This window comes from Cryptomeria japonica, chromosome 6 (assembly GCF_030272615.1).
Source record: "Cryptomeria japonica chromosome 6, Sugi_1.0, whole genome shotgun sequence".
NCBI lineage: Eukaryota > Viridiplantae > Streptophyta > Pinopsida > Cupressales > Cupressaceae > Cryptomeria > Cryptomeria japonica.
The window spans coordinates 148,080,000-148,092,851 of NC_081410.1; the positions used below are offsets into that span (position 1 = coordinate 148,080,000).

At 35.6% G+C, this 12,852-nt stretch overlaps 1 protein-coding gene across 5 annotated transcripts in view; it reads right to left on the reverse strand.

Moving 5' to 3' along the window:
• Positions 1–12,852, reverse strand: part of LOC131064993 (uncharacterized) — a 174,023-nt gene that overhangs the window by 38,191 nt on the left and 122,980 nt on the right. For all 5 annotated transcript variants that reach the window (XR_009111360.2, XM_057999350.2, XM_057999353.2 and 2 more), the window contains one exon: positions 2,852–2,917. Coding sequence is in view for 4 of the 5 variants with exons in the window: in XM_057999350.2 (XP_057855333.2) it covers positions 2,852–2,917 (66 nt within the window). In the remaining variant the exon portion in view is untranslated. The remainder of the gene's footprint in view (positions 1–2,851; positions 2,918–12,852) is intronic.

Sequence of the window (12,852 nt, forward strand, 5' to 3'; positions counted from 1 at the left end):
AAACATCATCATTTAACTCCATAAAATGGCCAATGCAAGATCTAAGAAGGAGCTGCTAGGGCTTGGCTCAACAATCCTAGAAGGAAGACAAATATACCATCTAGAATCTTACCTAACATCTAAGGGCAATGAACCTCTAAAGGAAGATAAAAAACTAGTAATGTGTCCCTAGCTCTATGACTCCAAATGTCACACCAAAATGAAACAAATCCATCTCTTATGAAGTTTTCACACATCGCCCCATTGCAAATGGGAACCCCTAGTTTTTGCTTGCTAGTCCTAGGTATTTTTGTTGGGCTTTGTGTTTTGTTAGTTGGGCGATGGTTTTGTCTCCCAATCTTGGCAATTGAGGAAAGGTAAGTCGTCTTGACAAACCAAGGAATGCAATAGTCAATGCATAAAATGACAATGGTTCAGAGATTTGTCGACAAAAGAGTGATCAATTTGAGAGTCTAGATTCATGAGTGAGCTTTAGAACTAAATAGAAGGTGAATTTGTAAGTGAGTTTGCTTGGAATGTCAAAATGTCAATGTTGTCAAAATTTGTCAAGGTTGTAAAACATTGTCAAGATTGAGGTGTGATGTTTATGCGTGACGAGGTTGAATTTACGCCTTGTATGGGGTAATCTATGCGTAAGTGAGGTGAATTTCCACCATTGAAAGCGAAGTTTGGGAGAAGAATGTATGGGTAAGTGTAAGTTTGTTTGTTCAATGCATGCATAAGAGTAAACTCCGCCCCCTCAATGCATACACAATGTGAAATTCCACCTTGGGTTATGCATACACACCAAAAATTTCCGCCTCTCTTAATGCATGATACCTAGCAAAATATGCCATGAATTCTCGCTCAATACATGAACAATGCTAAATGCCACCTAGGTTTATGCATACACAAATCTAATCCTTGCTCACCAATGCATGCACAGTACAAATCTCTGCCTCCCTATACATGAGCATAAGGAATCTCCACCAAGGAATGCTTGTGCATTACAAAACTCCGCCTTGTTTAATGCATGCACTAGGTGAAAGTCCGCCTTTGACTAATACATGATCATATTCAATTTCCAACCTCTCTTATGCATGAAGTCTCTCAAACTCCGACCTCTCTTATGATTGATACAAAGAGTGATGCACGTGTGCAAGATGGAAGACTTCACAATGATGGCAAACAAATGAAGAGCTTCACAACATGAAGATCTCCACTCCGACATGAAGAAGTCAAGCTCCAAGTGATGCAAGGAATTGAATGAAATTATTCCAAGGATGAGGAGATTAAGTGGGCCATTCATTTGTAATTGGGATGTCTATATAAGGATTTGCATTTTCATTTTTAAGGGTTAATAGTTCAGTAGCATAAGAATAGTTGGCTAAGTAGGAGTAGAGTAGAAGGGAAGACATAGATTGTTACCAAAGCTTGATGGAATAAACATACAACTTTCATTGTAGATATGGTGGATTTTGTGTGTTATTTCAACATGTTGCATGGTTTCTACTTCTCTAAGTTTAGTTAAAGTTCATTGATCTTAATGGAGCAATGAGATGATATATGATAAATTCATTCATTCATACTTTTTATGGTTTGCTGATTGTAAGCTACAGTGTAAAGTTAGCCCGAACCTTGTTATTGTGGCTAAATTCAATTGTGGGTATTTGTTCAAGTTGCGTCAATATTGGGTATTTGTATGAATGTTTGCAATAATGAAAACAGTTACAATCTACATCTTCCTCTTTCCCCTCCTAGTGTAGCCTTGAACTAGAAGGTAAGTCAATATCAAAAAAATGATAGATTGTTTCTTCAAAAGTGTCTTCGTTTTCCTCCATTGCATCCAATTCCACTTCTTCTATTTGATGATTTGATCAACTTTGAATCCTTAAAATTCTCTTCTCAAGTTGCCTTCTTGCTATGTTGATGCTTTGTTGGTAAAATGGGTGAATAAGAGTAAAAAATACCAAAAAAAGTTGAAATTTCACTTTAAAAAGTGCAGCTGTTATGTCCAAGTGCCAGACATAAGAGTTTGAGCTCAGTACTCAAGAGTCTGAATCTGAGACTCAGAAAGTCTTGGAACAAGATTCAGCTGAGTACTCTCCAAGACTTGGCCAAACTCAGTTTGGGAGTTTGGTTGAATCAATGCGACTAGCTCAAGGCTTGGGAATTTGGAGATTCTTGCAGAGTACTCATCAAGTCCTCAAACCATTCACAAAACTATAAGATGTCAATTTACTACCATGTAAGTGAACAAGGGAAACTCACTTCAAGGGAATCTCCCGTGGCATGTGACCTTTCCTAAAGTCAGGAACCTCCATTACGATTGAAGAACTTGAATTTTGTGTGGAGCTATAGTTTTCTGCTTTATACCCAATATAGAAGTATCTCACATATAGGCTTTGCATATGAGGGAATGTCGATAGATAGTTATCAGGTAAACTTAAAAGTGGTCATGATAGGTAGCCTAAGCCTCTTTCCCAATAGGTGGAATGCAAGTCTGGGGTGCAAGAAAATAAGTGAATAGTATACATACTAGAAAAGATCCCCCAACAATGTTCATGACCTGGAATAGGTAATGCATCATACAGTATCTCTTGTATATCCTTATAGTGAATAACACCTTTGTTACTTTAGTGTTTTGAAAAATATACCCCTCCATTAGCACATTTACATAAAGCAGGACACAAACTGGAGTACTATACCATGGAAACAAGTATCTGCACATTCATTGCCAGTGAAACAGTCCCATTGACATAGATATTTTAACAGACACCATATTTATTCTTGTCAAATTCATTCTTTCAATTGTAAGGAAAAATACAAAAAATATCTTATTTTAACTAAACAAGAACAGAAGAAAGTTTACCTTTTCCATCAGATGATGACCTAGCGATGGAATATACTGCATGACATACATGACTGCAAGTACAGGCTGCAATGATGGCAGACATTATTGTGTTTAGTACATTTACAGATTGCCTTTCACCATTGTATTGTCAACAAATCAATGTAAATGCCTATAATACATATTATAATGAAGAAATTGCATATAGCATAACAACAAACCTTGGAAGCATTATAAACCGAAATTACCTTGATGTATAAATGAGACAAGGCTGTAAAAAAAGCATTTGTAAATTACTGTAAGCATGCAGAGAAAAGGTTCTATTCTATGTAAGCCCATAAAGGATCTAAGTGCTTCTAAATTTGACCTGTCTTATCTGTTCAATAAACAGTATGTAACAGGATAAACCATCCTGCCCTCACAGATATACATATCCCCATATCCAATATGAGTATGGATTTGATACTCCTTGGGTACTGCTTGACTAGGGCCCAAATGCATATTTATATCTAAATTAGTGGATGTGTATTGAATACAACCGATACAAAACTTGGGCCATATACCACAAAAACATGAGAAAGAAAAAAATAAATTAAATGAAATAAAAGAGAAAAAACACTTAACCATCACACAGTATCACAAAACACCTTTCCTCTCATTTTGTCACTCAGCTTTGAACTCATATTTGAAATGATTTTTTACAGATATTTCTATTTTGAAGTGCAACAAGTGTTTTATAAATTGCAACTTTTTCTTTTTGTACCAAGATAAATACAGCTTGAATAGAAGTCCGCTATAATATAATGCATACTAAATACAATCGTTGAAAAACTTGGACATTGACCCAAATTTTTTTAAAAGTCGGTAATCAGCAAAATTCTGTAATTACTTGGCAAATTTACCAAACGTTTAAAAATTCACATTCACACGTTTTTAAAAACATGCTTCAAAAACACAGATTACTGACGTTATGCAACATAATACTGATTTCCTTCACACATAAATCACAATCTAACTTATAAATCTTGGTAATGATTTGTGTTTATGTGATGAACCCTTACTGGTTCAATCCTTCAACCTGCTGTAATTTATTATTCTTTTTTTTGTGTTTTAAATATTAGAGATGGTCTTTCAGAAATAGACAGAAGTTGCAGAAGGGTTTCTTTAATTCTCAACACATATTGAAAGAATACATGAAATTAATCAACTGAAGCAATAAACTGGAGAATTTAGAAGCATACCCATAGGTCCTTAGCCAATTTATTGAATTAAAAAAATTCAATCAGCAACTTACAAAGTTCTGATTTTTTATTCTGAAACAATTCAGATCTGCTCTTATTTAATACGAAGGCACCCAAACAGTGGAAGATGGCACCAATAAATGAGCAAGCTGTGTGTTTGGGAAAAACAACCTCCAAACCACAAAAAAGTTAACAGCAAAACAGTAAATAAGAATCCTACAACAAATCTGCCTTGTAAGAAGCCAAATCTGCCCCAATTTAATTCAATTTGAATTCTGAATGAAGCCAACCAAGCTGCAATGATTTGATTGATCTTTCACAATCTCAAAGCTACTGAATTTTGAAGAATGCACGCTCTCCAAAACAGGTCCAAACCCTAGCCGCCATAGACAAGTGCTCAGAAGAAATGTCAAATGCTCAATATCAATGAATGAGGTTTAATTTCATCTTGGCTGCCTAAATACCCAAAAAGTACGAGTTTTGGCAATTAGGTTTTTAAAAATCATAACTTGCTTTTAGGGTTCCCAACTTAACCCTAAAAGAAATGCCCAACTTAGGAGATATTAATTTTCACTTATATAAATTTAAGTGACGCACTTTGTGGTTTTATTTTAATATTTCATTAAAACATTAATTGCCTATGGGAATCACTTAAAAATTCATCTCCCTCATTATTGCTCAAAAACTGAATTTGTCAGAAGCTGGGGCCATAGTTCACCATGCCAATGAAAATAGGACCATGTCTATTTTTAGCAGTTTTTCCCTAAAAATTAGGAAATCCTCATATAATGTCAGAAACTGATGAAACGAAGACTAGAACTGAACTCAACACTGAACTAGAACAAATAGACAGACCACTCCTCAAGATACTACATCACTGACCCCCTTATCCATACCCTGTTAGCCTACAAGGGTCCAAAAATAGGCTAACTACTCAAACCACTGTCCCTGACTAGGATGGGGACATTACAGTTTAGAATCATGGGTTTGGTCGAAAAAAATTTGGGTTTGGGTTTGGGTTTGTTTTGGGTTCATCCATACAAGAACATATAAAAATCAGAAATGCATACATATATGCAGCAATAATTAAGTTCAGGATACCATATCGCATCACATAATGAACAAAACCTCTATAAAATAATAGATATTATTAATTAAAGATAATATAATGCCAATTAGTCAAACTTGAATGTCATGATATATATGAAAACTAAAAATAATAAAGTCATATGTCAACAATTAGCCATCACTGGTCAAGTATTGGTGTCATATGAATCTTCAAAAATATCATCATCACTATCCATATTAGAGGATGTGGATACTGGTATATTAAAAGAACTATAAACATTGGCACTGACACAAGTACTGGCATTCTCATATTCGCCAGCTAGCTCATCTTCAACATCAAGTATAGCAAGGTGAGAAGTGTTAGCATCCATCTCAATATGCTCTAGCTCAATATCACACTTCCTTGTGTCCCCTTCCTTGTAGCTACTTTCTTTGTGTGAAAAGAGGTGCAAGTTTGAATTTAAATATGCTAAGCCTTATGCCTTTTTTAGTACACTTAGTTATGTTTTACTAATTGGATGGAGTATGTGCTCCAGTTCCTCTCAAATGCAGAATATATGGCAACCAATTAAGACAAAATTAGAGACTAAGAGTTATAAATATAAAATTACAAATTACAAATTATAAATGAAACTTGAAAGACAAAGAAATTTTTAATAAAATTTAGTTGCTATAGAATTTTGATCACAAGAGGTTATAAGTGTGAATGATTGGCCATGAAAGTACCACCAACTATGTGCATCAACCTTAAACTTGTCACAAAGAGTATCAATACTAAAGTCATTGCATCCTCCATGTCAAGATCAATGCAGACTCTATAAAGAATTGTCTTGTACCCTTGGCTGATTTCAAAACTGTATATGGGACAATCCTTGTCAACCTAGAAACGATATCAGCATTAAAAATTTTGAAACTCAATGCGAAGGCAAGAAAATGTAGCAGGGTGACCATTTTGTTCCATCTCCCTTCAATAAATTTATATAGTTTGAAAAGAGTTTCTTCAAGATCTTACTCTTGCATTTATGATGGCTTTCACCTTCTCAATCATCGAGTCAATGTAATTATATATCTCTCCCAAACAAGGCCTATCTATCCCAATGTAATTGATTATACTCGATATAGGCTCAATGAAATTGAGAAGATATTCAATAGAATCCAACGAAGTGTTATCTAGGATTGTCCACTTAATATTTGTTGCCCTTGCAATGCTAGATTGTCTCCATATGGACCAATTTTGGCCAATGATCATGTTAGAGAGTGCCTCTAGAACTCCCATAAGTTGTCTTAAGACAATTGTATTGGACACAAAATGGATCTCAACAAACTACTCAATAGAAGTCAAAATTAAAAAATTAAGATTCTTGATTTATTAAATAAGAATCATAAATAATTTTTAAAAAATTAAAATTATTAAAATGATATATATTTACTGAAATATTTAATAAATCTTATTGCTTCACCTTACCTTCAATAGCTCCAATTTTGAGAATGCTATAAATATGCCTTGTAACATATGGTGATTGGTGACGAACATTTTGATCTCTTCAACCTCACTATACACCTGTTTGATCCAATCAATTTTGAAGCCATTTTTTTGTAGCATAGGGTTGATGGAGTGGACTGCACACCATGTCCAAAAGATGAGTAACATCCATTGAACAATGATTTGCGACCTCACTTAATGCTATGACGGAGAATATTAGCAATAAATGTACCTTCAGCTCCCCCTCACAATCCATTGCCTTAGGAAATAAAGGTGACACTACAATAACATAGATCAACGGTTATTTTTTTGCATCCTTTTATCTGACGAAAATAATGGATACCCCTATCTCAGCCCAAAAATCCCTTGTGGAATTCAAGGAGTCCACTACAAACTTCACCTCCTTTCCCAATAAAAAGTTATGCACCTTCTCAAAACCCAAGCTCTACTACCTTTTTGGAGCTTCATTAATTGTTTTTACCATGTGTTACAAATATGTTGAACAGACAACATTGAAAGCCAACCCTTTTGCACAAACACGTCTTGCAATGTGTTGATCTACAATCTCATGAGGCACATTGTGAAATGCCATTTCCAAACAAACCGATACAGATTGACATATTCTGACATTTCAAACAACAAAATATTATCAGTTAAAATTTAATAATTATTTGACAAGATTGCTGACCTGAATAGTGGAATGACCAACACTCCAAACGTCAGTTATTTTTATTTTCACTTATTGCTGTGCAGCAGTCCTCAACCAAGTATGACAACCTTTTTATGAATTAGTAAAGTCCATATAGTGGTATAACCGCATATGGAAGAGCTGTGACTTCTTTTAGTAATTTTGACCACTTTTAATTCTTCAAACTCCACGTCAACATTTAATCTCCTCCAAAAAAATGGCATGGCTCCTCTTTACTTGGTATGGCAACCCTTTGAAATGCTTTGACTCCATTTTGAGGCTTGTCTTGACCTTGGTTAGCCTTGCCAAGGCTGCATTAGGGGTAAAATAAGGCTATTAAGCCTTTCTTTTCACCCTCCTTTGAACATAAAAGTATGAATTGTACAACTCACCTTAGGCCTATATGTGGTACGGCTACTATGTATTCTAGTTGATAAATATCATATTTGATTCCTCTTCACACTGCACATTTATATTTTCTGCCTATTTCACCAATTGCACACACCACAACACAAATTTATTATTTTCTTACAATTCTCGATAAATTTGTACCTCAAATTTTAAAGCCAGCAATTGCAAAAAATTCCCTTGTTCCTCTATTTAAGCAAAACTATAAATCCACCATAGATTTGACTAGGAAAAAATCTTTTATCTTTGAAGCCAAATACTTCTAGGGTTTTTGCCCTAGGGTTTGCAGTTGAACTCACAATTCAAACTTGTAATGAGAGAAATAAAATGTCCAAGATATCCAAATGAGCTCCTGCACTCCTCTTTTATAGCTTCTAAGAGAACTTTCAACAAGTTATATTTTTAAATTCACCTTTATTAAAATAGTAACCTTTTGGCCCACATAAAGTGACTTTATTTTTTCTTTTGACTGAAGTCAGTTTATGAAAACTAATTAAATACAAGTCACCCAAAACTTAAGGCAACTTAATTTAATTAAGTAAAATATTCCCTTCTTAATTCTTCAAATTAGAAAACAGGAATAAAATAGGCTAATAAAACCTCCCTGAAAGCCTTTGTTGAAGAAGAAAACATTATAATCCTCCCTTCTTGAATTGCTTGTCCCTAAGATACCGGGTTCTTGGGTTTTGGGGCCCAAATGCGAACCGGGTCCGCATTGGGTTCCCACAGGGTTCACCATTTTGCCTGTGGGTTCTCCCTGGGCTCGCCTTGGCGAGCCCAGGGAGAACCCACAGGGAAAATGGTGAACCCTGTGAGAACCCGGGCAAACCCAGGCGCGGAACCATGAGCTAGGCGGGTCAAGTCACTAAAAAGTGACTTTTTTAGATTAAAAAACTACTTTTTTTTGCCTTTTTGGGGCCAAAAACCCTAATCCACCCTTGCTAAATGCATTTGAGACCCAAAACAACCTCATTTGCTCATCTATTCTATTGGTTTCATTTTTGGCATTTTGAAGGGCAAGTGATTATTTTCGAAGGAAATTGTTTGTGGGGTGCTTGAGAAAGGTGAAGACCTTGCACAAAGGAGATTCAAGCACTTAAGGTAAGCATTTATCCCTATTCTTTGATCTTTTGAAGAACTTTTTCAAGTTTTTTTTTTTCAAATTTTTTTTTATAGAAAAAGATAAACAAGTTCTATTATTTTTTATAATGTTTTTTCATACTTACATTAGCTTTTACATTGTGTAGTATTTAATTTTTGCTATTTTTTTTTTCTAATTCGAAAATGTTTAATTTCTTATAATAGCCAAAAAAAACAAAATGGCAACAAGGTCGAGTTCAGTGGGTGGGGGGTTACAAGACAATAAACAAAAATTTAAAGTTGATAGAGGAACTCCTTTATGGAATTATACTACAATGAATCAGCAACTTCCAGGAGGTGGGGGATTTGATTGGGATTGTAATTTTTGTAAAACCAATTATAGGTGCTCGTATTATCGAGTGAAATGTCACTTTTTTGGCCCTATTGGGAAAGGGATTAAAATGTGTGAAGGGCCAAGTGGGAATGGGTTGCCCGCAACACAAATATCAGCATTCATTAAAGAACAAGAAGATGTTGATCAAGCTACAGCAAGAGAAAAACTAAGAGCTAATCCATCTGCAAGCAAAGCACCAATGACTTTACCTGATGATCGTAGAATACAAAAAAAGGCCCCCAATCACCCTTTCTTGAATATACCTGCTATGCAAGATGAAGTTGAAGTAGATGATTCTCTTTCCCGCAAAAGAGGCCCATTGGAGAAAGCATTCAAAATGGAATCAAGAGATGTTGCAGAACAAAAAATTGCACATTGCCTCTATGCCAATGGTCTTCCTTTCAACTTGGTAAGATCACCATATTGGCGAGAGATGGTGACAGCAATCAATAATGCACCTACTGGTTTCACAAGTCCTGGGTATGAAAAGGTGCGTACCACCTTATTGGCAAAAGAGAAGAATTTTGTAGAGCAATCATTGAAACCGATTAGAGATTCTTGGGTTGAATCAGGTGTTTCTATTGTTTCTGATGGATGGAAGGATGCCAGAAACCATCCATTGATAAATGTTATTGCAGTGTCCCCCAAAGGGGTAATGTTTTTGAGGGCAGTTGATTGTGAGGGGCAGCTCAAAGATGCAAAAAACATTTCCAGAATCCTCTTTGATTCCATAGATATGGTAGCACATGAAAATGTTATCCAAGTCATCACAGACAATGCAAAGGTTTGTAGGGCTGCAGGTGCTTTGGTTGAACAAAGGTATTCACACATTTTTTGGACACCATGCACCGTACCTCCCTCAACTTGGTCATGCAAGCAATTGGCACTCAAATAGATTGGGTGAAGGATATCTACCAGGAGGGTGAGGAGATCCAAATGTTTGTGACAAACCACCATATGTCACAAGCCATTTTTAGGAGCTTCTCGAGGTTGGAATTGCTAAAGGTAAATTTAATTTATGATTTATCTATTTAAATTTTTTTAAGCCATGTTAAATCTTATTTTATTTTTTTTAAATGTGTTATTGACATAATTTTTACATGAACCTAGGTTGCTGAGACCCGATTTGCATCACATACAATAATGTTGAGACGTCTTTTGAAGGTGAAAGAGGCATTGAGTGCCATGGTTATTAGTAACTAATGGAGTATTTGGAAGCAATCAAATTCAGAGAGGGCCAATAAGGTTAGGGATTTGAACTTGAATCTCAAATGGTGGGATAATGTGGAATATGTATTGAATTTCACCGAGCCTATCATGAGTATGCTTAGGTATACTGATACAGATGCAGCATGTTTGGGGGAAGTCTATGATGGCATGGACACCATGGTTGAAAAAATCAAAGTCATAATAGCACAAAGAGAGAAGGACCCCCAAGAATGTTTTTTTCAAAAGGGTGGAACAAATCATTCATCATCGGTGGAACAAGATGACCACGCCATTGCATCTCCTTGCACATGCTTTAAATCCCATGTACTATAGCAGTGAAGTACTTTCTTTGCCAGGGACAACTAAACTATATAGAGATCCTTAAGTTGCTGTTGGGTACAAGCGGGCATTTGCTAGACTCTATAGTGATCCTGAAGTGGTGGATAGTGTTAGGAAAGAGTTTGGTTTGTTTATATTAGGAAGAAGTCATAGTCCTTGTGCCATTAATGACCAATCCAAAATGGATGGAGTTACATGGTGGTACCTTCATGGTCAAGATTTTATGTTCCTCCAACCTCTTGCAATCAAGATACTATCACAAGTGAGTTTTTTCACTTTTAAAATTAAATATTAACATTTGTATTGTAAGTTTAGCTTTTAAGTTTTTTTTAACATTCTTTAATTTATTTTGCATTTTTTTTAATTTTAAGTTTTGTTGGTTTTCTCTCCAATTTCAACAGGTTGCAAGTTCTTCTACTGCTGAACGGAATTGGAGTACATACTCCTTTATCCACTCAGTGAAGCGTAACCGGTTGGCTTCAAAGAGAGCAGAAGACTTGGTTTATATTCACTCCAATTTGCATCTTCTAACACATAAGGGAAAACAATACAAGGAAGGGGCAATGAAGCTTTGGGATGTAACCCCTGAGTGTACCAACTTGAATGCAACTGTTGATGATTTGGTTAGAGTCACCTTAAATGATGATGACAAGATACCTACAGCTGATGGAGCTAGTGGGAGTGGCACTTGTTTGGGTTCAAATGATTTTGAATTTGAACTTGGAGCAAATGATGATGATCTTGATCTAGATCCTTTTGATGATTGATGAACATTGAACTTTCAAGATAGAAGACTGTTATTTTTTATTGTCAATTTTGTAATTGTAACGATTTTCATTCGAATCGTGAACCTGGACATATATGAATCTATGAAACATTGATATATATTATAAGGCATATGAGTATATTACATAATATGATATTATTGAAATTCTGAACTATCAATTAAAATGGCATTTGGCATTGATCAATGATGAAGTAGCATACAATTAAATGTATTTAGATTTGTAATTTTGTATATTTCTTTAAATTTTTGCATATAATGTGTGTGTGTATATATATATATATATATATGCATGTACGGACGAACCCAACCACGAACCCAAAAGGCAAAAAAAAAATTCCTTGAACCCACGAACCAGGTTCACGTCTCCGAACCGGATCCCGAACCTGAACCGGTAACTTAGGCTTGTCCTCAAACAATTGCAGATTTCAATGTTAAAGAATCTGCTCTCCTTCCCATGTGGCATCTTCTGCAAGCAAATCCTTCCATCTAACCAAATACTCCTAAATACTCTTGTTCCTAGGCTTCTTCTCCCTAACATCAATAATGGCCTCTAGAATCAAGACCAATTGCCCTCCTCATCTAATGGTGGTAATTCAAGAGAAGGAGTAATGTGCTGCCCCAATGCCTTTTTAAGGCAAGATACATGGAATACATTGTGAATCTTACCATGCTCTGGCAGTTGCAACTCATAAGCAACTTCTCCAATCTTTCATGTAATCCTATAGGGGCCATAAAATCTAGGTTTCAATTTTTTTGCACCATTTCTCTTAAGTGAGGACTATCAGCCTCAAGGGTTCTCTCAATCATGTGCCTATTTACATACACCTTTTGTTGGTTCTAAGCTAATACGATATTTTCTTTGAGAACCTTCATAATATTTTGATTCTCTTGTACCCAATCTTCGGCCTAAGGTGGTTTGTTATTCACAATCAACAAGTCTACAAAAGAAGTGGCATCATCTCCATATGGAGCCCTGAAAGGTGTCATTCCTATACTCATATAATAAATGATGTTATAGAAAAGTTCACCTACATGCAACCATTTGATCCAAGCCTTCTAATGATCATCTACATAATTCCTTAGGTACCCTTCCACCCACTTATTTACTATTTATATTTGCCCATTTGTTTGTGGGTGATAACTGGTGCTTAGAGTCAACTCTGTACTTGCTAATTTGAAGTGCTCTTGCCAAAACACACTGAGAAATCCGTTGTTTTGATTATCGACTATGTTTCTAGGCAACCCATGAAGTCTAAACACCTCTCCCAAGAACAAATCTTCCACCTGTGGTGCCTTATATTCAAAGGAAATGGCAAAGAAGTGTG